At 43.4% G+C, this 27857-nt stretch overlaps 1 protein-coding gene across 1 annotated transcript; it reads left to right on the top strand.

The window, feature by feature from the left end:
• Positions 1 to 26952, top strand: icam1 (intercellular adhesion molecule 1). The gene is made up of 7 exons (XM_062971324.1): positions 1 to 419; positions 10550 to 10810; positions 12914 to 13231; positions 15292 to 15570; positions 18566 to 18847; positions 21550 to 21792; positions 23893 to 26952. Exons 1-7 carry the CDS (start codon positions 365 to 367, stop codon positions 24084 to 24086), a joined length of 1632 nt encoding a protein of 543 aa, XP_062827394.1. The 5' UTR covers positions 1 to 364; the 3' UTR covers positions 24087 to 26952.
• The last annotated feature ends 905 nt before the right edge of the window (positions 26953 to 27857 follow it).

Here is a 27857-nt window from a genome sequence, read left to right as displayed (position 1 = left end):
TTCGGGGTCTGAGATTGGTAGGGGCTGGGACTTTCCCGCCGGGCCCAAGGCTGGCGGGAGGGAATTCCCGCCTATACGGTGGCGACGGGGTGGGGAGGAAGAAGAGGGCAGCGCTTCCCCTCCTCCTCCTCCTCCTCCTCCTCCTCCTCCGTGAGCGATGGATCCGCGGAACCGCCTTGTGGTATATAAACCCCGGCGAAGTTGCTTCCCGGAGCAAAGGTAACAGGCTCCTGAAGAACATCCTCTCTTCTTCTTCAGAGTTTTGCCACCGTTCAGATCAGCCTGCTGTTCTCGTTTGCCTTCCCAGATCTTCTCCAGGGATCTCATCAGTGTTTCTCCCACCGCACTTTGGATTACTTGCACGATGCGGAGATTTCTCTGCTTCTGCCTCGCCTTGAACGCCTGGGCTTTCGCAAGAGGTAAGGCGCCATATCCCAAAGGCACCCAACCCTCTCTGGTTTTGGACTGGTGCCTGTTTGGATGGGAGACCGCCATGGGAGCATCTCCACTGTGGAATGAATGCAGCGTGATACTGCGTAAACTTCCATCGCTCAGTGCTAGTATCCGTCATGGAAGGTCTTGAACTTTCCCTGCCAAAGAGTGATGGTGCCTCACCAAAGTCCCAGGGCCCTTCCACGCAGCCATATAACCAAGAATATCAAGGCAGAAAATCCCACAATACTGGCTTTAAACTGGGTTATCTGAGTCCACACTGCCATATATTCCAGTTCAAAGCAGAAAATTTAGGAATTTATTCAGTTGTGTGGAAGAGGCTCAACTCTCAGGACTTACATATATATATATATAAAAGCAACTTATATTTCATCAGAAAGAACTGATCAAGGAAACCCTATGAGAGTACAGGCAGTTCTCAGGTTAGGAGCAAGGTGGGGTCTGTTGGTTTGTTCTTGTTGGAATTGTATGTAAGTCGGAGAAGAAACATTTTGGAAGTGTAACTGCCCACAGTGGCACAGCGGGTAAAACCGCAGAGCTCCTGAGCTTGCTGACCGAAAGCCCTAACTTCCACCAAACTAGCATTTTGGAAACATGTAAATGTAAGTAGATCAATAGGTACCACTCTGGTGGGAAGGTAACCGTGCTCCATGCAGTTATGCCGGTCACATGACCTAGGGGGTGTCTATGGACAACGCCGGCTCTTTGACTTAAAAATTGAGATGAGCACCAACCCCCAGAGTCAGACATGACTAGACTTAATGTCAGAGGAAAATCTTTACCTTTACCTTATTCCAGCCAAATATATATATGGCTAGTTACACTTCCTATCTTCCTATCTATCAGAGCCCCCAGATGGCGTAGTGGACTAAGTGACTTGAAGGTTGGGTTGCTGACCTGAAAGCTGCCAAGTTTGAATCTCACCCGGGGAGAGTGCGGATGAGCTCCCTCTATCAGCTCCAGCTCCATTCTGGTAAAAACATCAAAAACCTCCGGGCATCCCCTGGGCAACGTCCTTGCAGACGGCCAATTCTCTCACTCCAGAAGTGACTCAAGTTGCTCCTGACACAAAAAAAATCTATCTATCTATATGTCGACTAACTAATTGGATACCAAGAGACCACAAGCGGGCCTTGAGCAGACTGCTTGTTCGATGGGACGAACCTATGGATAAGATATTCAGCCAGAAATGGAAAAGAAAAGCACCAGATCATATATTTTGGCAAATGGTTGATTTGCGTGAAGCCCAAAGGCTTCAATGACAAATCAGATAGGATAAGATATATCATATCCTATATAGCAATTCAGAGTGCTGGTTTTGACCTACGAAGCCCTAAACGGTTCTGGTCCAACTTACCTGTCTAAATGTATCTCCTCCTATGAACCATCAAGAACACTAAGATCGTCAGGAGAGGCCCTGCTCTCGGTCCCACCTGCTTCACAGGCGCGGCTGGTGGGAACGAGAGACAGGGCCTTCTCAGTGGTGGCTCCCCGGCTGTGGAACTCCCTCCCCAGTAACATCCGGCAGGCCCCAACTCTCCTGGGCTTCAGGAAGAATGTTAAGACATGGCTTTGTGTGCAAGCATTTAATGAATAAGCAATATATTGACATGGTCTGAATTTAGGTTTATGTGCAATGGTTCCATGGAAAAGTGGTTTTAAGTAACTACCGTGTTTCCCCTAAAATAAGACCTCCTCAAAGAATAAGACCTAGCAGGGGTTTGGCGGGATTGCCAAATATAAGGCCTCCCCTGAAAGTAAGACCTAGCAACTAAGGCTGCAGCAGAGTTCCATTGGGAAACATGGCTGCAGGGCAGAAGCAGCACTCATTCATACACACCGGAGGGAGGGAGGGAGGGAGAGAAAGTGCTTGCTGTCCTTGCCTTGCCTGTCCCCCAGCCTCCGTGGCTGCTGCTGCGCTGCCGTTTCTTCCTTCCGTCCTGGCCATGCTCCCTTCACCCCCAAGGCTTCTGATAGGCAGGGCCGGCCCCACTAATGAGGCACCTGACGCCGCCGCCTCGGGCGCAGGCCCGGGGGGCGCCGTCAGGCTGGGCGGGAGGCGGGGCACCGCCCTGACGGTGCCCCGCCTCCCGCCCAGTGCGCCCTGGCCCGTCTGGCCTGCTAGAAAAGGCCAGACGGGCGAGCGGGAGTAGCGTGGGAGGCGGGGCCAGCTCTGACGCCGCTCCCCCCCCCCCCCCCGCCCAGCGTGCCTTGGCCCTGCCTCCCACGCAACGTGGGAGGCGGGGCCAAGGCACGCTGGGCGGGGGGGGAGCGGCGTCAGAGCTGGCTCCGCCTCCCACGCTACCCCCGCTCGCCCGTCTGGCCATTTCTAGCAGGCCAGAGTTAAGCGGAGGTTCCTCCAGGCCGCAATCGCGGCCTGGAGGAACCTCCGCTTAACTCTGGCCTGCTAGAAATGGCCAGACGGGCGAGCGGGGGTAGCGTGGGAGGCGGGGCCAGCTCTGGCCCCGCCCCCCCACCCAGCGTGCCCTGGCCCCGCCTCCCACGTTGCGTGGGAGGCAGGGCCAAGGCACGCTGGGCGGGGGGGGGAGCGGCGTCAGAGCTGGCCCCGCCTCCCACGCTACCCCCGCTCGCCCGTCTGGCCATTTCTAGCAGGCCAGAGTTAAGCGGAGGTTCCTCCAGGCCGCAATCGCGGCCTGGAGGAACCTCCGCTTAACTCTGGCCTGCTAGAAATGGCCAGACGGGCGAGCGGGGGTAGCGTGGGAGGCGGGGCCAGCTCTGGCCCCGCCCCCCCACCCAGCGTGCCCTGGCCCCGCCTCCCACGTTGCGTGGGAGGCAGGGCCAAGGCACGCTGGGCGGGGGGGGGAGCGGCGTCAGAGCTGGCCCCGCCTCCCACGATACCCCCGCTCGCCCGTCTGGCCATTTCTAGCAGGCAGAGTTAAGCGGAGGTTCCTCCAGGCCGCAATCGCGGCCTGGAGGAACCTCCGCTTAACTCTGGCCTGCTAGAAATGGCCAGACGGGCGAGCGGGGGTAGCGTGGGAGGCGGGGCCAGCTCTGGCCCCGCCCCCCCGCCCAGCGTGCCCTGGCCCCGCCTCCCACATTGCGTGGGAGGCAGGGCCAAGGCACGCTGGGCGGGGGGGGGGAGCGGCGTCAGAGCTGGCCCCGCCTCCCACGCTACCCCCCGCTCGCCCGTCTGGCCATTTCTAGCAGGCCAGAGTTAAGCGGAGGTTCCTCCAGGCCGTTAGCTGGCCCTAACTCTGGCCTGCTAGAAATGGCCAGACGGGCGAGCGGGGGTAGCGTGGGAGGCGGGGCCAGCTCTGGCCCCGCCCCCCCGCCCAGCGTGCCCTGGCCCCGCCTCCCACGTTGCGTGGGAGGCGGGGCCAGGGCACGCTGGGCGGGGGGGGGGCCAACTCTGGCCCCGCCCCCCTCACTATTCGCCCTGGCCCCGCCTCCCACGCAGCTTCACATCAAAAAATATCTCCGGCCGGCCCTGCTGATAGGCTCCTGGAGCCAGGGCAAGGGAGGGTGGGAGGGAAGGAAGAGGGCTTGCCACTCCTCCTAAGGTACAGGACGCATAGGGATTCTCCTCTCATTCCTATCCTATGCCATGAAACTTATTATTTTATACTATTATTCTATTACCATATTATTATCATCATATCTGTTACTATTATTATATCCCATTATTATATTATCCTATTAATATATTTTATATCATTATATTATATTTTTCTATTATTATTATATCATCATATTATTATTCTATTATTATTATATTCCATTTTATATTATCCTATTAATATATTTTATATCATTATATTCTATACTATTATTCTATTCTATTATCATATTATTATTATTTTATTATTAGCATATTCTGTTTTATTATTATATTCCATTTTATATTATCCTATTAATATATTTTATATCATTCTATTCCATTCTATTATTCTATTATATTATCCTATTATTATTATATTATTATGCTATTCTGTTATTATATCCCATTATTATATTATCCTATTAATACCATATTATTATCATATTCTGTTATTATTATATCCTATTATTATATTATCTCATTAATATATTGTATATCATTATATTATTATTATATTATCATATTATTATTATACTATATTATATTATTCATCATTCATGACTACATTGAAACTAGAATAGAGAGAAATCAGCGTGGAAACCTTGTGAAACCTAAACTGCAAGAGGTACCATAGATTGTTGTACATGTAAATAATGGTAGTAACAAGAAATTCTTGATAGGATTCATAGTTTGTCTGGTTATGCTGGTTTGTGATGACAACTACTTTACAGTATATAATAAATGTTCATTTTGTTGTTCAACAATAAATGTGAGCTCTTCTTCATGGAAAAATAAGACATCCCCTGAAAATAAGACCTAGTGCATCTTTGGGAGCAAAAATTAATATAAGACCCTGTCTTATTTTCGGGGAAACAGGATATATGTTTTAGCTGACTAATGTATTTTATGTGTTGTATTTTATGAATAGTTGTTAGTGATTTTAAATGTGTTGCTGTTTTATTGATCTGTTTGGCATTGAATTTTGCCGGTTGTTGTAAGCCGCCCTGAGTCCCCTCGGGTGAGAAGGGCGGGGTAGAAATATTGTAAGTAAATAAATAAATAGGGAAGGACACTGTTTGTTTTGCTGTGTGCATGTATATAGACAGACAGACAGACAGACAGCAAAACAAACAACATGGGTGTTAACCGTTCCCTATGCTTTCCAAAGCTATCTCTATAAATATATAAAACTTTGGAAGGCATAGGGAAGGTGAACACCCCTGTGATGTTTGTTTTGCTGTCTGTGCCCCTGTTCAGAAGATTAGACCTCCCTTTCTGTCCCTGTGACAAATGGATTTTGAAAAATGTGGCTTTTTATGGAAACATAGATTGGTGATAAAGCTTTAGCAGAGACACCTTTCCCCCATGATAATAACTCTTTCAGGAGTGGATTTCTCTCACTTCTTGTTGTCTCACCACCGTTCTTAACTAGTTGTTTGTAAGTCCATGCACAGGGATGTGGGGTTTATAGAGATTGTCAAGGGGTTCATTCAGCCTTTCAAAATAAACAAAACAAAACATCTGGGCCAAATGAATAGAGAAAAAGTGACCCAGGCTCGAATGTTGGATCATCTCAGGTCTGCCATCTCTCTTCTGCACCATCCCTGTCTGCTAATACTGGAGAAATGCACTCTGCTTCTGCTCAGGGCCACCTCACTGACTGAACCTTCCCAGAAGTGGGTTTTGCAAACTCGGGACCCTTCCACACAGTCATATAACCCAGAATATCAAGTCAGATAATCCACAATATCTGCTTTGAACTGAGTTATCTGAGTCCACACTGCCATATAATCCAGTTCAGTGTAGATTTTATACAGCTGTATAGAAAGGGCCTGGGGTGGAACTGAAATGAAGACCTAGCAGGAAGTAAGCCCTCTCTAAAACTTAGGTATACAATATTTGTTTAAAACTAGCTTGCTTTCTTATCTTTTTTGTAAAAGAGTGATTAGGTATTGTTTTTGTAAAAAGTGCACCCTTAACAAAGCCAGAATTTCTTGCTGGAGTTGTTTCAACTTGTTTCGAAGTATACTTGAGATAAGCCCAAATAATGGATTGCGTGTTGGACTTTGACTGGAGACCAGGGCTGATAGAATCCTAGACTTGATAGGGGCCCCAAGGCCCATCCAGTCCAACCCTTTGTCATGCAGGAAAAGCACAATCAAAGCACTGTTGACAGATGGCCACCCAGCCTCTGTTTAACAGCCTCCAGAGACAGAGACTGCACTACACTCCAAGGCAGTATATTCCAGTGTTGAACACCTCTTACTGTCAGGAAATTCTTCCTAAATGTTTAGGTGGAATCTCTCTTCCTGCAGTTTGAATTTATTATTCCATGTCCTAGGCCCATATAAAAATAGACGCTTTTGAACTGTGGTGTTGGAGGAAGATTCTGAGAGTGCCTTGGACCACAAGAAGATCCAACCAGTCCATACTCCAGGAAATAATGCCCGGCTGCTCACTGGAGGGATGGATATTAGAGGCAAAGATGAAGTACTTTGGCTCCATCATGAGGAAAGCTTGGAGAAGAGAATGATGCTGGGGAAAATGGAAGGAAAAAGGAAGAGAGGCTGACCAAGGGCAAGATGGATGGATGGTATCCTTGAAGTGACTTGGTTGACCTTGAAGTAGCTGGGGGTGACCATGGTGGACTGGGAGCTCTGGCGTGGGCTGGTTCATGAGGTCGCGAAGAGTCAGAAGCGACTAAACGAATAAACAATAGGCCCCTTCCACATAGCTGTATAAAATCCACATTGAACTGGATTATATGGCAGTGTGGACCCAGATAACCCAATTCAAAGCAGATATTGTGGATTTTCTGCCCTGATATTCTGGGTTATATGGATGTATAGAAGGGTCCCTAGTCTCTCGAGCCATGGAAAACAGGTTTTACAATCCCGACTTGGGCCTGTCAGACACTCAGCTTTAGAGGGAGGCAAAAGCAAACTCCACTCTGAACAAATCTTGAAAATTTGTGAAAATCTGAAACAATTTGAAGACATACAACAACAACAAAAATAGTGTCTGAGGCTATACCGACTGAGTACACATTTACTAAGGCACCTCCTTGAACCCCAAAGAACTGCAGGTTCTCAGAAGGGTAAGAGGAATATATGGATGGCAAGGGTATTTGCCCAAATTTGAGAGCCTGGCAGCTCATTTTTCGTTTATTTCAAACTGCATAGCTCATATTTAAGCAGATGCTTTGGTCCAAGAAGGACTAAAGACCCAATCTGCAAAATGATGTTAGGCAGAGTGGGAAAGCTCATTTGCCAGAGGTTCTAAAAAGACAGGAACTATCAATTGAAGTAGCTTGTACATCAGTGGTCTGACTCAGTTTCCTTTATAAACCAAAACTACTGAGCTGAGCCTAGAACAACTTTTGCTTACATGTTTACTAAATTGTAGAGGTCGTTTACATTAATCTTAAAATGGAAGCCTGTTGCTTCAGTAATTCGGAAAATGATCTTCAAAATGCTTGCAAAAAATAGAATCTATAGAATGATTTCTGATCTTACTTTTATGTTCTATAATTCAAAGTTTGATTTCCCTGCCTGTCTGATCAATATACATTAACAGACATGAACAAGTGATAGCATAAAGAACTCCTTTAGTGGTACAGGTATTCAAAATTAGTGTAATGATTCTTGAAGAACTTGGCCTGTACAAATTGTGGACATATGGAGCAGTGTTGACATGAAAAGTTACCCACCAGATTGGATTTTATGGAATATTGTTTCGGATCTATATCAGAATGTATTAAAATATCTCTGATGTTCTGTGTTCTCCTATGGGTAATAAGAGGGGGATTCTCACATCCTGGTATGTCACTCAACAAGTTCCAAAATTTTCTCACTGTTTTTATTGCATGTTTGGATAGATTGGTCAGTGTGAGAGGCCATACTAATTTGTTATCTCTAGGTTTAGAACTATCCTCCAACAAAATGTAGTTCTCGAAACTCTTGATATTTTTATACTGGCCTTCTGGATTAGATGTTCAGGATATCCCTTATTTTTAAATTTAGTTTTCAGTACTTCCACATCTTGTTCAAAATCATGTGGTAGAGTGCAATTGCCAGTTTGACTCCACTTTAACTGCCATGGCTCAATTCAATCACATCGTTGCAGTTGTAGTCTTGCAAGCCTTCTATGCCAAGGGTGCTGGTGCCATCAAACAACAACTATTATTCCATCGCACTGAGCCATGGCAATTAAAGGGGTATCAAATGTCACTAATTCTACAGTGTAGATGCAGTGTTTTTCTTCTATTTTGCTTTGTCTGCAGCTTTGGGTTTGTTTGTTTTGCTTTTTAAGTAGCGTCATTCAGAAATCCTGATAATGGCACACATTGTCATGTCAGTAGTTTCATCTGAATGTTAAAACAAGTAAGAGGATTAGGTGGAAACTTTTGCATGGTTGTAGAAGAAAGAATCCATCCAGTAAGTTCCAGGCGTACCTTCTGCAGTATATTCTTTAAACCTTTGCCATAATATTACCATGCAAACTTCGAGGTAGACTTAAATAATTCAGCTTGATTGAATCTACATGTTTCTCCCTGCAAGACAAACAGTACATGGGGCAAAGATTCATTTGTGACAGAGAGAGATTGAGAGAGAAAATAAGATGGAAAAGGAATTAACAGCACTTTCACTCAAGTTGCTTTTTGGATCCTGATTGTCTTTGATTTGAATATGATGTTTTTCTTTATAGTGGGAAGCCTTCTTTTCTAGTTTTGTCATAATACAATAATATAATTCAGGGAAATAAACTCCCTGAATGAAATATGACCATATTGAAACTTTTGTTTCTGTTGCAGCACATTTCTTTGTGTTTTGATGTCAGGTCATTCCATTTTCATTGCAAAGCAAGATCATTGGGATACACTTTTCACAGGTGACAGATAATGTGTATTGCTTATTTCACTGTAATCCTGCACATCTTAACCCAGAAATAAGTCAGTTTATTCTCTCTACACTGTACATCTGCACTGTAGGATTAATGCAGTTTAATGCCACTTAAACTACCATGTCTCAATGCTATGGAATCCCAAGCTTCCCCTTTGACAGAGAAGGGTGAAAATTTTGTAAAACTACAAATCACATAACTCCATAGCATTGAGCCACCGCACTTCAAGTGGCATCAAACTGCATTAATTCTGCAGGTTAGATATATTCTTAAGTTTCCCCGGGTTCTTTTTAAAAAGAGTTTCTGACGATTGAATTTATCACTTGAGTTGTTCCTGGAAAAGGCCTGGTTTTCTTTAAACTTTGAACAGAATAAGGAGTGGCTAGTGAAGAGTGATCCCTTCCAGATCAATTGGCAGTCAAAAGAGAAAGCCAAACAATGGGTCATTGCAGAAAGGAAATCAATACCATCTCCTCAAGACAAATCCAAAAGCATATAGGCACACTTGCTTGAACACTGTGGCCTTAATCCCCAAACATCAGACAAGGGGCTTTTAAAAAAGCGATGAATGCTAGGAACAGATGCGTACAGGAAACTATTGTAAAAAAAAAAGAGCAGAGTTTCGACTAATCAGACAAACATAACCAACAGCAGGACAGACGTTATGGAAAATGCAGAGGAAAATTGCTAAGAGGTCACCAAGTCTAAAGTCGTTCTAGGCTCCTTCTGTGGGCAGAATGAAAAGTGAAACTGGGGGAATTGAGATGTCGTTCACTCCAAGGCTGTTCAAATTCAGAAAGTAGTTTGTTCTACAGTAATTTAACTCAGCAGAAAGAGGGGGAGTGCATAGAGCCCAGTTGCCTCAGACAAAGGGAACCTGTTGCTTCCTTTCCTAGCATGCTTATTCTTCCTCATTAATACTGTGTTTTATTTTCTAAGACCCTGGTTTTCCCAATCTTGAAAAACAAAATGTGTGTTAAAATCATAGGTGCTTTTCCCCCCTTGTTGATGCTACTGAGAATATATGCCTTAGAATCAATGCCACCTTAGGCCCCATTTACATTGTCATATTATGCAGTTTCATTATGTAGTTTAACTACATTGAACTGTATTACATGGCAGTGTAGACTGATAATGCAGTTCAATGCAGTTAAACTGCATTATGAAACTAAATTATGAATCAGCATTATATGGCAGTGTAGATGGGGCCTTAGAATCACTGAAACACGGGCACATTCTGATGTTGCTTGGTCACATATGTCCTTGTTTTCATGCTTGTGTACATATCACAAAGGAACATAAGTGGTAGGGTTTAAAATGTAAAGTATTATTTTTAAAGCTATAAGCCACTTTGAATCTTTATTTAAGAGAGGCAAGAAGGATGTAAAGACAACAACATTTCTCAATGGACTCAGTGAAATTCAAACCCGAGTAGTGAGGCTGCCCATAGCCATTATATGGCAATGCAGACTCACATCCTCATCTCCATTCTTCTATTTTCAGTTGTTTGTTGGAGTCTTTCCTTTTTTTCTCTTTATGTCATCCAATCTCATTGTATGCTGGGATGTTATTATTTGATATTCTCCCTTTATGATTGACTTAGTTTTTAAACAAGCCACAACTACTCTTTTTCAGGTGCGGAGGAGGAGGACTTTATACGCATTTGGCCACAAAACCCGATGGTGGAATTTAATGGCTCTGTTGTACTGAACTGTAGTTCCAGCTGTAAGGCCATTAGTCTTGAGACATCTTTAAAGTGGGTTCAGGCAGGAACTGGGACCAACTGGAAAGCCTTCAACCTCACCAAAGTTGACCAGTGGACTGCCAGACCATTGTGCTTTGCTCGCTGTGACAGAGGATACAGAAAGCTTCTCCGTGCCAACTTCACCGTTTACCGTAAGTTGCATATCAGACGGTGTCACAGTAACCATTCATGGAAGGCTGACATTGCAGGATGCTGCTCATCTTTAACTAGACTATACTTTGTGAAACAAAGGAAGGGATATTCTTTCCCCCTCCAGCTGCAATCCTGATTAACCCTCTGTTGTGCTACTTTTCAGCTGCTATTAAAATATCCAATTATACTCTCTTCATCCTGTTTCCACCTTTGTCTTTAGCTTATTTCAATGGCTGGAAACTGATTTCAATGTGCAGAAATAGTTTGCACTCAACTGAGGGAGAAAAAAGAAGAGGGCAGAATCTTTTACTTCCAAGTAGGTTTAGGCAAAAGCAAATTGTGGCAGCCTCTTCTAACTTGTGTTAATGTTTGGATAATGTTTGTGTTTGTGTTAATGTCTGGGATAATGTTTGACATCTTATGTTGCTTGTCCAAATGTGTTCCAGTTTTCACCTGTGAAATGTTGGAGGCCATTAGCAGCCCTCATTCATCTGTAGAAAGACTTCCATGTATTGCGGGATTAAGAGGGGGAGTATTAAATGCATATGAAGTTGTCTTTTAGTCATGCCATCCATTGCTCCATCTAGACAAGTAATTTAATTGAGAGTGACTAGAGCAGTGGTTCCCAACCTTTGATCCTCCAGGTGTTTTGGACTTCAGCTCCCAAAAATCCCAGCCAGCTTCCCAGCTGTTAGGAATTGTGAGAGCATAAGTCCAAAACACCTGAAGGACCAAAGGTTGGGAATCACTGATCTAAAGCATATGTTCAAACATATGCATATGTTCAAACATATTCTTCATGACAGCATATTTAGAGACACACCAGTGTTTGCTTCCCTCTCTTCCCCTTCCCAATTTTTGGCATCTGAAGTCCAATGTTAAAATGTCTTGCTGATATTTGACTGCATTTCCCTTTGTGCTGTTTTAATCACCACACAGTCTTCTTATTGCAGATAAATTTAGCAGATTTTGACAATTCATTGTAAACCATTGGTTAGCTGTTGTTAGGCATCTTCAGGGCAACTCTGATTTCTCACAACCCTCTGATAGAGTTTTCTTGCAAAGATTTATTGCCAATTCTTAGGACCCATCTACAGGCCATCTCAACATAGGGCTGGTCTGAAGTGTTGCTGCTTCCATGGAGATGCTCTACACGCTCTATTCCCAAACAAAGGCAGCAGCAGGTATGGCATACAGGCTGCAGTCAGGCTGACTGATCCAGATGTCCACATGGGGCAGCAGGGTACTTTTTTTTTCGTGTCAAGAGCTTCTGGAGTGAGAGAATTGGCCGTCTGCAAGGACGTTGCCCAGGGGACGCCCGGATGTTTTGATGTTTTTACCATCCTTGTGGGAGGCTTCTCTCATGTCCCCGCATGGAGCTGGAGCTGATAGAGGGAGCTCATCCACACTCTCCCCAGGTGGGATTCAAACCTGGCAGCTTTCAGGTCAGCAACCCAACCTTCAAGTCACTTAGTCAAAAAAAAAAAAAAGCAGGGTACTGACCCATATGGACAGTTGATCCAGCTTCCACACCAACCCTGAAATATAGATGTACTCCAGATTTTTTTCTCAAACTTTTGAACATTCCCCAATTTTACTGTGGGGTAAAATTGGGTGAACCAGTTTTACCCCACACCAAGGTCTAGAAGTCCCTGAAAGTTATATGAATGCCCAGGAATAACTTCTGGCCCAATTCAGGGTTTCTAACCTCTGGATGTTCAGGAGCAACTGCTCGTCCAATTCATATGGAGGTTCAGCAGCAACTTCTTGCCCAGTTCAGAGCTTCTGGCCTGTGTGGATGCTTCCTCTGTCTGAGAGAGGCTATCCAGTTGATTTCCACAGCTGAGCACATCGTTCAGTCCTGGCCTCCTAGACTCCTAGTCCAACACTAAAACTACCATCCACAGTGGCTCTGTAAACCATTGCAAATTTGTTGCAGAAGGAACAGGGAAACTGACACTGGGATTAGGAGCTGGTTGAAGACAGCAGAAGACTCATTTTTATAGTCTGGACATGGCATTCACTATCTCTAGAATGCACAATAATGCTTACTTCCAGGGTGTGAAATACTTTGGTGAAGATTTACTATACTTTCATTCCAGGAGCTCCAGAGCATGTAGTTCTGAACCCAGTGCCAAAGATGGAGATTGGGAAGGAGTACAAGTTGACATGCCAAGTTTCTGGTGTGGCCCCCATCCAGAACCTCACGGTGACCCTGTTCAAAGGAAGAAAAAAACTTCTGGTGAAGACATTTGAGAATTCTACTACCACTGAAGCTGAAGATGTTGTGGTGCCCCATGTCTTCACTGTGCAGAAGGAAGACCATGGGGAGGAAGTCACCTGCCAGGCTGCTCTGGATCTGAGACCAGAAGGACCACTTTTTGAAATGGCATCTCACATTGAATCACTGGACCCTGTTGGTGAGTTTACGCCCACTGGCTGGGTCATGTATGGAAAAGTGCAGTAATAGAGAAGGCTTGGGTTGCAGCACTGTATTACTCTTGTTGAGCCCAGAAGTTCTGATCTTTGGTTACTTCTTTACAAAGAGTTGATCCTGTTTTTGTTACCTGGTGGTCATTCTGTCAGGATGTGTCTCTACCAGCTTGAGCTGAGCTACTTCGTGCACCCCATGCCATGACTGTCAGGAGGGGGAGGCTGGGAGTACATCTCAGATAAGGACCATCTGGACTGGGGGAAATAGAAACCGTAGGATCTTTTGTGGGAATTGAATGTAGTTAGTAGAATATAGATAGTGGGAGGGCTCATGGGTCAGCAGATGATATACACAAGAATTGGCTGGAATTGCCCAGAGCTATCTTTCTATTGCCTATGGTAAGACGGAAAATAAAGCTGTGTCCAAGGATTTGCCTTTGTGAGCGTGCTTTTATTTCAAGAGCCTCCAGGTTCTAACACATTCTTTTACATTTGCTGCGGTTAGGGATAGAAGACATCTATGAAAGTGAAGACCCACAAAAAAACCACTATTTTTTTCTGAGAGAACACCTCCTCTATGTCTCCTAGCATGACTCTCTGGTCAACATTTGCTGAATATTACCATAGAGTCACACTAGACAGACTAGAGATTCCTAGAGAGAATATTTTAATCAAAATAATAATCATATTCTCAATAGTCAAACCCACAAATGTATAGGACCAGCTGCATTAATTTTATTCATCACATTTACATTTTCGCATTCTTCCACTTGAATCAAGGTTATACATGGCTCTCCTCTTGCCTACTTCATCTTCACAATAACCAGAAGGTGCTAGCCAACATTTAACACTGAAACGTGTAGCTTAGTGGTCACTCAAAAATTGAATTTCATTAACCACTGCTACAGTCAGCAGTTTATAAAGCACAATCTCTGATCTGTAATTGTCACTGTACTGACAAGGAAATATGCTATAGCTGACTATTAGTTCACTTCCACATAGTTTACATATTTTTAATTGTAATTTAGTAGTAATGAGGAGCAGCTTAAAGAGCTGGACATGTTTAACCTGCAGAAGAGAAGACTGAGAGGAGACATGATGCAGGCCATGTATAAATGTGAGGGGAAGTCCTAGGGAGGAGGGAGAAAGCTTTTTCTGCTGCCCTGGAAACTACCCTGTTTCCCCGAAAATAAGACATCCCCAAAAAATAAGACCTAGTAGAGGTTTTGCTGAATTGCTAAATATAAGGCCTCCCCAAAAGTAAGACCTAACAAAGTTTTTGTTTGGAAGCATGCCCGGCGTCCACCAAACAAACACCAGAGCATGCAGGATTGGTAAATGTACATACCAGTGGTACATGGAAATAATGGTAGTAACAAAACATTCTTGAACGGAGTCACAGTTTGTCTGGTCTGGTTATGTTGGCTACTGTACAGTATATAATAAATGTTCATTTTTTTGTTCAACAATAAATGTGAATTCTTCATGGAAAAATAAGAAATCCCTTGAAAATAAGACGTAGCACATCTTTGGGAGCAAAAAATAATATAAGACTGTCTTATTTTCGGGAAAACACGGTAGGATGCGGAACAATGGCTTCAAACTACAGGAAAGGAGATTCCACACGTTCAACAGAGAGCTATCAGTTGGGGGTGCTTTGAATACAATTTTCCTGCTTCTTGGCAGGGGTTGGACTGGATGGCCCACGGGGTCTCTTCCAGCTCTATAATTCTCTGATTCTATAATTTCTTTTTTTCTTGCTCCAAACCAAAGGAGATCGTGACTGAACAACAATCTTATTTCACAGTTGCCTGTTAGGATGGTGAGGATTTATCTCCTTATCTTTTTAGGAAAAGATTTCATAATTTTTCACATATTTAAATCTCAGGATTCTACCATGTCCTCATTTCTGTTTCTCACAGCTATTGTTTTGGCTTGCTTTCTATCAGCATTGGCAGTCAGAACCTGAGTTTGCTATGAAGAAGCAGTTATCTTTATTGTGGGTTTTTAAAAATAATTGACACGGTTACTTTTGTTATCTTGGCAGATTTCCCCATGGATCCTAATCTCGGAACCCCATCAATTATAGAGACTGATACTGAGATAACTGTGACCTGTGATGTAGCTGGAGTTTTTCCAGCCAAAGAGGTCAAGTTTGAGCTGTCCTATGAAGGAAAGAGTCTGAACCCTGAGGTCACTGCATCAAGAGATAGTGCCAGTGCTCGGGGTCAAGTCTCCTTCTCATCAGAAGGAACTCACAAATTGACTTGCACAGTCTCTCTGGGACCAGTGAACAGAACAGTAGAGAGATCTGTGAATGTATACAGTGAGTATTGTAGCTATAATTGTCAAGATGTCTGAATTTCTATGTTAGACCATGTTTTATACCCAGTAACACTGGACAGAGTTCAGATTTCTCATGAGTCCTGAACTGCAACCCTTCAACATTTCAAGATGAAAAAATGATAGGTGCAGTGAACCAACATCAGAGTAGTCAAGATTGCCAAAGTTGTTATTAAGGAAGAATAAAAATGCTAGCAGAGGCTGCAGCAGTTTGCTTTTACCCAAGCCTGCAGGGCAGAACTATCCCACCTTGTGTTACTTAAATGCAAATTACAGTAGAGTCTCACTTATCCAACATAAACGGGTCAGCAGAACGTTGGATAAGCAAATGTTGTGAATGCGCCTTCAGAGACTGTGGATGATAGTGATGGGATCAGGAGAGGAAGGAAAAACCTTCGCGAGGAGGGCTCGTTGGAGGATTTGTTTAGGAAAAGGGTAAGGGAGACTGATGGGGAGTCTTCTGAGGAGGATTCATGTGGGGATCCTGAGGTGGAAATGGATGCTGGGGAACAGGTGTTAACGGAGGAATTGGGCATGGCAGACTGGACTGGGACTTTGCAACGGATGTAAGTTTAATCTGGGTTATTCTGCAACGGAGGGCTGGAATTGTGTGGGTTTTCCTGGACTGCACTGTTATTACTATTTTGTATTAGCTGCTGTTCGCCCTCGTTGCTTTGGCTCTCTGTGCCATTTCGTATTGTGACCTTCTTGGATGACTTCAACCTCTTGGACCTTGGACCGGAACTTGACTCAGCTTTGCTCTTCGCTCTCAATCCGTGGCTTGGCGTCGCTCTCTATTCCGTGGCTGTCTGCTGTTGCTGACTACTACCTTCACTCTTGATACCGACGCTGTCTGCTTATCCCAACTTCGGACCGGCTTGACGACGTTCTCCCGCTCTTCTCCTTAAACTCCTGGCTTGGTGTTTGCTTCTGCAGCAGCTTGACGTTGCTAGTTTATCCCGACTTTGGACCGGCTTGACAACGCTTTCCCGCTTTGCTCCTTTAACTCTTGGTTTCGTGTATGTTCCAGCAGCAGTTGCTGCGAGCTCGCCAGTGTCTTGCTGTTTCACTGGCTTTGCTGCTCTCAACTGGGAGTTCCCTAGCTCAGTTTGGGCATTTGTTTGTTTTGAACTCCTTTTTGTACTTTTGAGTTTTGGGAAAGGTTTGTGGGCTTCAATACTGCTTGCTTTAGTTCATGCCTCCGTTTTTCAGCCCATTGTGAACTTTTGGGTCAAGTTCTAGAACTTTAAATTTAACCTGGATTATATCTCTGCCTAATCCAGATTATTTGCCAGTTCTTGTTTTTTGGGGTTTTACCCGCTTGTTTTACTTAATAACACTGAAAGTTAAGTGTTTTAAGTCTTTTTAGTTTGTTGAGCTATTTTTTGGACTGTTGCTTTAATAAACTCTATTTTGCTCTCTAATTGACGTCTGACTTTTGACAGCTAATATGTTGGATAATAAGGAGGGATTAAGGAAAAGCCTATTAAACATCAAATTAGGTTATGATTTTACAAATTAAGCACCCAAACATCATGTTATTCAACAAATTTGACAGAAAAGTAGTTCAATATGAAGTAATGCTATGTAGTAATTACTGTATTTACGAATTTAGCAATAAAATATCACGATTTATTGAAAACACTGACTACAAAAATGCGTTGGATAATCCAGAACGTTGGATAAGCGAGTGTTGGATAAGTGAGACTCTACAGTACTTTTCTTATTTGGACTCAATTTGCAGCAGTGGAAATATGTCGAGGACACATATGCTGATGGTATACCATTTTGGGATTGAACCTGAAGTCTTTTTCAATTTCTTTTTGAGGGTAGGCTGCTAGGGAAAGAAGCCAGAAAAAAGCTACACCAATATTAAAATGAACCTAACATTTAAGTCGGCAACAAAGCGGGTCAGGTTAAGAATTTTGTCTGATTAACAAAGGCTTTTAGTCAAATAAGCCACCCTAAATTAATCTCAGTAGAGATTGAACTAGGGTCCCCTTTGGGCCTCCTCCAAGTAATCTAAATGAAAGGAACAGAATTAATTCAAGATTCTAGGATGGGTTCACATCCAACCGATCCCATCATCCAGATAAGCAGATGCACTTAACCATTTGGTTCAGGAGCTTGAGAGGCTTCATCATGCCATGCTTTCATGCTCCCCAACTGACCCAATTTGACAGAGATTGTCCCAAGTATATCCTCTGCCCACCTTTTGGGCTGATTTTAAAGTGTCCCAACTTCTCTCCTCCTCCCCCATTTCCCCCTTTTGTCCTCAGCTCACTTCAGGTGTTGCAAACTGATTTCAAAGTTCAGAAGTAGTTTGTACCCTATTTAATTGGGGGGGGGGGGATAATTGGAAGTTCCCAATTGACTTGGGCAAGGGCAAATTGCAGTGGCCAAGCAACACTTTGGCGTATCAGTTTTCATCTGTGAAAAGTGAGAAGAAGAGGTGTGTTTTTCCTCACAGGGACAGCGCAGTGTGGGCGAAGTCCGTTCCAAGTCCCAAGCACTGTTTTTAGGGACAATGCTGCAACTAGCATTTGGGTCCAGAAGATTGGGCAATGCTGTGCTGGGGATGTAGAGTGTGCCAAACTCCCTAAAACAGAGCTTTCCAAAAATTTCATGTTGGTAACATACTTTTTAGACACGCATAATTTCGTGGCACAGTAATTCAGTTATACTAGCAAACTGGGCTATAGTTTGTATTTTCTGTGCCCATTTGGAAAACTTTAATTCTGTTACACAAAAGATGAAAAACTGTTCAAAATTTTCTTCTTTATGTTTCTACCTCTCCCTTATTGTTATTCACTTTCCCCCAATTGGTGCAATTGGCGGCAATGTCGCCCACTTTGGGAAACACTGGTCTAGACCACTATTTCTTAAACTGTGGGTTTTGAGCCCATGTAGGCAAGTAGTAATTGCACTCTGTCAAGATATCTAATGTATAATGGCTGTTCTTGTTTGTTCACCCTCAGGTTTACCTGAGCCTGTCCTGCACCTTGTCCCTTCAGAAGTCATTGCTGGTTCCATGGTGATGGTCAACTGTACCTCTAATGGTCCTGTGTCCCCGGGGGTTGTCATGCGGCTTAAAAATAACAGAGAAATTCTACCTTCCAGAGACTTGGACAACCTTTTTGTGCAGCATGAAGTGAAAACACACAAAGAGGATGATGGGAGGGAATTTGTGTGCGAAGTGCAGCGGATGATTGATGGGCAGCATGTTGTGAAACACACTGCTAAAAGTCTCACCGTCTTCTGTAAGTAGGGCACGTTCCAAGTATTCTTTAAAATGTCTTGAGATTTAGAATACTTGCTATTTGAAGACAAAATGACAGTGTCATTACATTTGGATTCATTGGCTTATATATTATTTACATGTTGGAGTGAATCAGGGAAGTCAAGCAGCTTTGCATTCATTTATACACTTGGTTCTCATCAAAGTGGTTGACCTGCATTTCACTTGTGCCACTTCATGGATAATCAAAGGGTAGTGATGATCATAACCCATTTGTCTTGTACCATTTTCCCAATGTACAACACTGTATAAAGATTGGCTACAGGTTGAATAGCTCATCCAGAATTCCAAATCCAAAATGCTTAAAAATCCAGTATTGTTCAAATGGATGGCTAAGGTAGTGGCACCTTTGCTTCCTGATAGTTCAGTTTGTAGAAACATTGTTTCATGCACAACACCAGGGGTCCCCAAACTACGGCCCGCGGGCCACATGCGGCCCATCGGAGCTATTTATCCAGCCCGCGGGGTGGTAGCTCCCTCCGCCAAGAAGGGGGCGTGTGGCAAAGAGAAAGAGGAAAAGGCCTTTCCCTTCTCCCTCGCCCCGCATGCACCTTTTCTGCTGCCGCCGAGGAAGGAGCGTGCAGGGCGAACGAGGAGGCAGAGAAGGTGAGTGCCTTTCTCTCCTCGCTCACCCCGCACGCTCTTTTCCCGCTGCCACTGCCGAGGAAGACGCGCACGAGGCGAGCGAGGAGAGAAAGGCACTCACCTTCCTCGCCTCCTCGCTTGCCCTGCGCGCTCCTTTCCCGCCACTGTCGCCGAGGAAGGAGCGCGCAGGGCGAACGAGGAGGCAGGGAAGGCGGGTGCCTTTCTCTCCTCACTCGCCCCACACGCTCCTTTCCCGCCGTAGCTGCCGAGGAAGGAGTGCACGGGGCGAGTGAGGAGGCAGGGAAGGTGAGTGCCTTTCTCTCCTCGCTCACCCCGCGCGCTCCTTTCCCGCCGCCACTGCCGAGAAAGACGCGCACGGGGCGAGCGAGGAGAGAAAGGCACTCATCTTCCTCGCCTCCTCGCTCGCCCTGCGCGCTCCTTTCCCGCCACTGTCGCCGAGGAAGGAGCGCGCAGGGCGAACGAGGAGGCAGGGAAGGCGGGTGCCTTTCTCTCCTCGCTCGCCCCACACGCTCCTTTCCCGCCGTAGCTGCCGAGGAAGGAGTGCACGGGGCGAGTGAGGAGGCAGGGAAGGTGAGTGCCTTTCTCTCCTCGCTCACCCCGTGCGCTCCTTTCCCGCCACCGCTGCCACCGAGGAACTTAAGACTTTGCTTGAGGTACCACATTAAATGTACATTGGGGAAAATGGCACACTTAGTTTTGTATTGCACAGAATGTATCCAGTGGCAGTTTCCAAAATGAATACAGAGGCACATCTTATAGAAATAAGTTAACTGTGTTAGTAGGTGGTTGAATTATGTTGGTCAGGGATGCTTTGATTGTTTTGGTGCACAAAGGCAGAAGGGGGTTGGATTAGATGGCCCAAGGGGTCTTTTCCAACCATTTTAATTATGGTATTATTATTATTATTATTATTATTATTATTATTATTATTATTATTATTGACACAAAGACAGAGTATGGCACAACAAACAAGATATATATGATGGATTATTACTATCATTGTTTGACACAGCAAACAAGATAGATATGCTGGATTTCGTATCACAAAATCACAAGTCAAACACTTCCCAAGTGTCTAGGACTGTGTGATGTATTTTTGGATGATGTGCGCAGATCCCATTATTATTATTATTATTATTATTATTATTATTATTATTATTATTATTATTGAGTGACTATCTGACAGGGGTGGTTTGATTATGTTTTGTTGCACAAAAGCAAAAGGGGTTTGGACTAGATGGCTCAAGGGGTCTCTTCCAACCCTCTTTATTATTTTTATGATGATGATGATGATGATTATTATTATTAACATTGAGGCTGTATTTGTTCCCTTTTTGTTTGTTTTTTTTTTACTTCATAATAAGATATGTGCAGTGTGCATAGGAATTTGTTCATAGTTTAAAAAAAAACACTATAGTTCGGCCCTCCAACGTTCTGAGGGACTGTGAATTGGCCCCCTGTTTAAAAAGTTTGGGGACCCCTGCACAACACTGTTAAAATATTGATGTAAAATTACTGGGTTGCTATGAGCTTTCCAGGCAAATATGGCCATGTTCCAGAAGCATTCTCTCCTGACATTTCACCCACATTTATGGCAGGCATCCTCAGAGGTTTCGAGGTCTGTTGGAAACTAGACAAGTGGGGTTTATATATCTGTGGAATGTCCAGGGTGTGAAAAAGAACTCTTGTCTATTTGAGGAAAGTGTGAATGTTGCAGTTGGCCACCCTGATTAGCATTGAATGGCCTTGCAACTTCAAAGCCTGGCTGCTTCCTGCCTGGGGGAATCCTTTGTTGGGAGGTGCTAGCTGGCCCTAATTGTTTCCTTAGTAGCAGTAATTGTGTCTTAGTAGTTTTTACACTCAAACCAATGTCTCATGATCTGTTAGCACCCAGTGCATGCTGCTCTGTGTGAAGTTATGACCATTCCTGTAGCAGATTTGTATCATGAGAATGGATGAGTCCCTTCAGGGTGAGAGGGTAGGTTAGAAATAAAGTTTTTTATTATTATTATGTTGCACTTAAAGAAAAATAAATGAAGGTCCTCCTTTCCATTCCAGATGGTCCCAGGATGAATGGTTCTTCTTGCCCTGATAGGTTAACATGGAAGGAGGGCGACATGGAAACATTGACCTGTTCAGCCTATGGAAACCCACCACCAACTGTTGAATGCAAGAAAGATGGCACATCTTATACTATTGGGATACCAATACCTATCACCAGAGAACATGATGGATTGGTTCACTGCTGTGCCACTAATCCACATGGCTTTGATGAGAAGGTTGTGACCATAGTTGTTGAATGTAAGTTAAGATCCTTACTCTGAATATGCTTTTTAGAAAAATATTTTGTCCTGTATTACATAGCCAATGAAGAAAAGTCTTTTAAGTTTGAATTGCTGTGAGTTTTCCGGGCTGTATGGCCATGTTCCAGCAGCATTTTCTCCTGACATTTTGCCTGCATCTGTGGCTGGCATCTTTAGAGGTTCTGTTGGCAGTGAAGCAAGTGGAGTGTATATATCTCTGGAATGTCCAGGGTGGAAGAAAGAACCTATGTCAGTTTAAATCAAGTCTGAATGTTGCAATTAGCAAGCTTGAATAGCATTGAAGCTGCTATACAATCAGTGAGAGTGTCTGCTGCATAGAGACACTGGACTCTGTTGCCTAGTGGCATCCTCTGTTTGGGAGGTATTTACTGGCATTTGTTTGTTTGCTGTCCGGAGTTCTCCTGTTTCTGAGTGGTGTTCATTATTTTACTGTTTTAAAATGCAAGTTTCAATTGATAGCTTAATCAACTCATTTCAAAGGGACTAAATAGAAATCCTGACCAGTGATTTTCAACTGTGGCCCAGTTCAGAAAGATTGAGAATGTATCTAAGGGCCCTTTATCCAAGAATTTCAAGGCAGAAAATCCCACATTATCTGAGTGTGGACTTAGATAACTCAGTTCAAAGCAGATATTGTGGGATTTTCTGCCTTGATGTTCTGAGATAAAGGGCCCTAAGAGCATCCAATCAATAATTGTGAACCAGAGTTGATTGTTCTGTTTGAGTTTAGAGCTTTTGCCAAAAAGCAATCCTATTTGGAGTCACACCTCTTCAGCTTCAGAGGTAGAGCTTAGGAAAGATGCTTTTCTAGATTACAAGTTCTGGGACCCTCCAGTGGATATCTTGGAATCTATAGACTAAATCTTTGGGGCTTAATCTCGCATTAAACTCACCTAGGCATGACTAGTGATGAGGAATTATGGAAGCTAAAGTCCAGAACTCCGAAGAGCCTATGCCTCCATTTATAGGTGAGCAAGAAATCCGTTATCTATAATTATGTGAAAAGCAGCTTTTGGAATTCATAGGGCCCTTCCACACAGCCATATAACCCAAAATATCAAGGCAGATAATCCACAATATCTGCTTTGAACTGGGCTATGTGAGTCCACACTTACTAATCCAGTTCAGTTTGGATTTTATACAGGGGCCATAGAATCATAGAACTGGAAAAGATCACAAGGGCCATCCAGTCCAACTCCCTTCTGCCATGCAGGAACACACAATCAATTCCACTACACTCCAGGGCAGCATATTCCTCTGCCAAAATTCAGTACATGTGCACAAATTATTCATATAATTGTATGACAATTGCCTGAAAGCACCAGAAACTTTGGTTAAAAAAAAAGAAACTTCAAAGAAGGGACTAGCTGTGGAGACTGAGGCTAAATCTACACTGTATTGTGTATGTAGTTTTGCACCACTTTGGTATGGAATCCTGGGAATTACTGTTTGTTTTTCTCTCAGCATGCTGATGCCTCACCAAATTACAAACCCCAGGATCACATAGCTTTGAGCTATGGCAATTAAAGTGGCACCACTCTACATTCATTTTATATTGCAGCTGGACCCTGAGTTTATTTGTGGGGAATCAGCAAAAATCAGGCACTACCTGGAGGAATCCTCCACTTTGTGTGACTGTGGAGCAGAACAAACAACTCTGCATATGTATGCTTGTCCACAATGTCCTGCCTCATGTACAGAGGAGGAATTGTTTAAAGCTACGGACAATGCGGTCACTGTTGCCCTCTTTTGGTCTAAAACTATTTAGCTGCTTGTGATTCCTATATTTTATCACTTTTAAACTTATTTATTATGCAATGCTTTTGACATGAAATAAATAAAAGCAAAAATCAGGATAGCCACTGTATGCTTCTATGTGGTGCTTCCTCAAAAATGTATGCTGATTTGTTAATTAAAGTGTTTGGAATTTTGTAATTCACAAGTATCAGCTGTGAGGACTCAAATCTTTCTCTTTAAAACAAATGTTTTTTTGTTTTTTTTAATCACGATTGTAGAATTGCAGCTCTGGGAATTATCAAGATACCTAACATTGTTTTCATTTTTTTCTTTCTTTCAGTTTTTCCACCCAACTTCCTTGCAATTATCTTGCCAATGGTCGCTTTGGCAATGGTCGCTTTGTTTGCTGTAATCTACTATAAGTACTACACAACACAAAAATGTGGGAAATACAATCTTAAAAAACCACAGCCTCAGCGAGAAGCAGGAAATGCTGCAGAGGAAAAGCGCCTAAATGGCGACACAAGTGTTTAAATGGACAGGCGGCTGCTGGGAACTCAAGAGAACAGTCCGTCATCCACGTGAAGCTGTACCTATTCTCTATGGTCATTCCCCTCCTGATCTGATGGGAAGGGCAAGAAATGGGGAAAGCCTTCACCAGGTGCTGAAAAATTGATGGGCAGCGCTGCAGCTGGACTTTTGAGGAGAGCGAGTTTTTGCACTTTCATACAGAGGATTGTAGCATTCACTACACAGGAGTCTCCAGAGAGATGGACTCCAGGATTTGCTTCAGGCTGCCTCTTTATTCAAAGTTGTCCTCCAGCCTCACGGCTCCAGAAGAAGTCAAACAACTGCAGATACCTTGGTTAAAACCTGATTGCATCCAAAAGGATTTGGCTGGATGGAAGCTTGGAAGCACCACAATTGCCATTCTTTCCCCAGCAACATAGGTTGTGTTGATCCTTCTTTGTACCATCCAGGTGCTTGGGGATTTTAAACAGTTGTACAAACACATTGCTCTGTGAAAATACGGTTGTCATTGTCACTGCTGACACTGCTCCCTGCCCTGCTCTGCACCTGATGTCCTGGGAGGCCTTTTGCAGCACATGTTTGAACTTCAAGAAAGGCCTTTTATAGCATGTGTGATGGCAAAGCCCGCATCAAAACAGCAGGAAATCCAGGGTGTTTCCTGGTACATAAAGTCAAGATTCTGTTGTTTAGACATTCTGCATGCCATAACTCTTAGGCTGACTCTTTTTTAAGAATGTGAAGCTGAATTCCCTTCCTAGCCAGAAGATTTGAAGGATAGGTGTAGAATGCAGGCATGCCACCGACTGAGATTGAAAGCAAGATCCCCTTTAGGAAGGGTGTACCTTTAAAAGATCACTTGGAGGTGCTAGATCAATGGTTCTCAATGTGGAGTTCCCAGATGTTTTTGCCTTTAACTCCCAGGAATCCTAACAACTGGTAAACTGACTGGGATTTCTGGGAGTTGTAGGCCAAAAACATCTGGGAAGCCCAGGTTGAGAACCACCGTGGCAAATGTATGTGTGCACACTCGGAGTTTAACACCTCTGCTGGTATAAATTAATCCAAATCAAGCCTTTGTCCACACACAAAGCTAAAGCGAAATTTAACTTAAACTTGCTCTGTAGTATGAGTGTAAAAACCCAAAACTATTGTCTCAAAGATACAGTCTCCTGTATTCTGTTATACATGCATCAGAATTTATCCAGAAAGGAGGAAAGGCTCTGGAAGTATTGAGATGCTCCTTTTGATTTTTCCTGTATGGTTTTGAATCCACATTCTTTCTTGAAATATTTTAATTTTCCATCCTTTTTGCCTTGCGTCTTCATCCTCTAATCCTATGTCTCATCTAAACTCAGGTAGCTTTTCAGAAATTGGCTTTGACCACTTCCATTGAGCTCTTTTAAATTATTATTCAAGATTTACAATCCATGTTTTCAAGTGCTTTCACTATTTAATAGTTATGATCATTTTCTTGCAAGCATTCCACTTAATCTCTGTTGAATCTGCTATCTTGAAATCAGTCACTGGAGCCCCTTCTACACTGCCATATAATCCAGTTTCTAATCCAGATTATCTGATTTGAGCTGGATTATATGGCTGTATAGACTCATAATCTAGTTGTAAGCAGATAATCTGGGCTCAGATACTGGATTATATGGCAGTGTAGATACAGCCTGGATTTCTTAATAATAGCCATCTTAATTCTGGTATAACAAAATGAAGCATATTTCAAGTCTGGAAATACAGGTCAAGCATCCCTTATTCCTAAATCCAAAACTGCCCAGCTAGGTGACTAGGATAATGATACCTATGCTATCTGATGGTACACAAGCTTAGCTTCATGTACAAAATTTTAAATATTGCACAAAATTACCTTCAGAATATGTGTATGTATGTGTATGCAAAACATTCCAACATCCAAAAACAAGTAAAAGGCTTCGGGTCCCAAGCATTTTGGGTAATGGATACCCAACCTGTAGTGGGTTAAATTAAACTGATCTGGGGACTGGGAATGAAAAGTCCTTTCGGGTCCTTCCTTAAAAAAGGGGGGGGGGGGATTATGTCGAGCTCCAAAATAAAATGTACAGGAGCAAAACCTAGGACTTTCATACTTCTTTCTTGTCTGGAAAGGCTCTATGTTTCACATGCAGTGAAATGGGTGCAAGGGAGATTTAAAGCCACAGTCATTGTAGAAACACCCACATGACTACCTCATGAATAATGGGGGTTTTTTTTCTAGGTATACATGTAATATACGTGAAACAGCCTTTGAGCATAAGACAAACAGAGGAAAAAACACAGGTTCTTGATGTTGCCAGTATGACAGCTTTTGAACTTTGAAAGACTGTCACTGAAATCCACCATGATGTATAAAAATATTTTACTATTTAAGTGTATGTCTTGAATTGCTCCAACGCTACAGTTTAATTGAAGGGGTTGTAAATTGTGTTGTCCCAATCCCAACTTTCACACACCAACATGCCATTCTAATATTATCACACAATTTGTTTTTATAAGAATGTTTCATTGAAAGGAAGTTTCATTGAATCCTACCCTGGGAGAGTGCGGATGAGCTCCCTCTATCAGCTCCATGCGGGGACATGAGAGAAGCCCCCCACAAGGATGGTAAAAACATCTGGGTGTCCCCTGGGCAACGTCCTTGCAGACGGCCAATTCTCATTCCAGAAGTGACTCAAGTTGTTCCTGACATAAAAAAAAAATTGAAAGGAGAGAAATATGGATCCCTTAATTTGGCATATGCTATCAACTGGGTACTTAGAAGACAAAACAGTAGTGAGTGGTGATGGGAATATAATGAAGCTCAAAAAACACTATTTTTTAAATTTTGTAAAATAAACATTTACTTCAACATGTTGAGTCTCTGTTTTCCTAGGAAACACTTACTATTTCTGACAGTAAGTCATAGCAGTAATTTTGCAAGGGATACATGAACTATATTGATATTTCCTTAATGGCTGTTCTCTTCCATCAAGATATTAAAGCATACTAGGGCATTATCTACACAGACTACACTGGGACAATCAGGAGCCTGGAACTTTCAGACTTGTCCTGAAAGGCTCTATGATTTGGCCAAACTCCAAAACATCTCCTGACTTTTCTTTTTGTTGTTTATTCGTTCAGTCGTTTCCAACACTTCCTTAATGCAAGGCTAAATCATGATAAGCCCTAAAGGTGAAAGAACATTATGAAGACATCCAGGAGCAACCCCACAGTGTATATCCTTTCATGATGCCTGCATCATGTTGTAACCTCTTGACAATAGATCTTTCTTTTTTTTTATTCGGTCGCTTCCAACTCCTCGTGACATGGACCAGCCCACGCCAGAGCTCCCTGTCGGCTGTGGCCACCCCCAGCTCCTTCAAAGTCAAGCCATTCACTTCAAGGATACCATCCCTCCATCTTGCCCTTGGTTGGCCCATCTTCCTTTTTCCTTCCATTTTCTCCAGCATCATTCTCTTCTCCAGACTTTCCTGTCTTCTCATTATGTGGCCAAAGTACTTCATCTTTGCCTCTAATATCCTTCAGTGAGCAGTCGGGCATTACTTCCTGAAGTATGGACTGGTTGGATCTTCCTGCGGTCCAAGGCACTCTCAGAATTTTCCTCCAACACCACAGTTCAGAAGCATCTATCTTCCTTCGCTCAGCCTTCCCACTCGCACATCCATAGGTTACTACAAGGAATAGATCTTTCTAGATGAGCCTTAATGGGCAATTGTGGTTCAATCACATAATTTACATTTGGCTTAGGTGTTT

Source organism: Anolis carolinensis, chromosome 2 (genome assembly GCF_035594765.1).
Source record: "Anolis carolinensis isolate JA03-04 chromosome 2, rAnoCar3.1.pri, whole genome shotgun sequence".
In the NCBI taxonomy this organism is placed as follows: Eukaryota; Metazoa; Chordata; class Lepidosauria; order Squamata; family Dactyloidae; genus Anolis; species Anolis carolinensis.
This window is presented reverse-complemented; position numbering and strand designations above follow the sequence as displayed.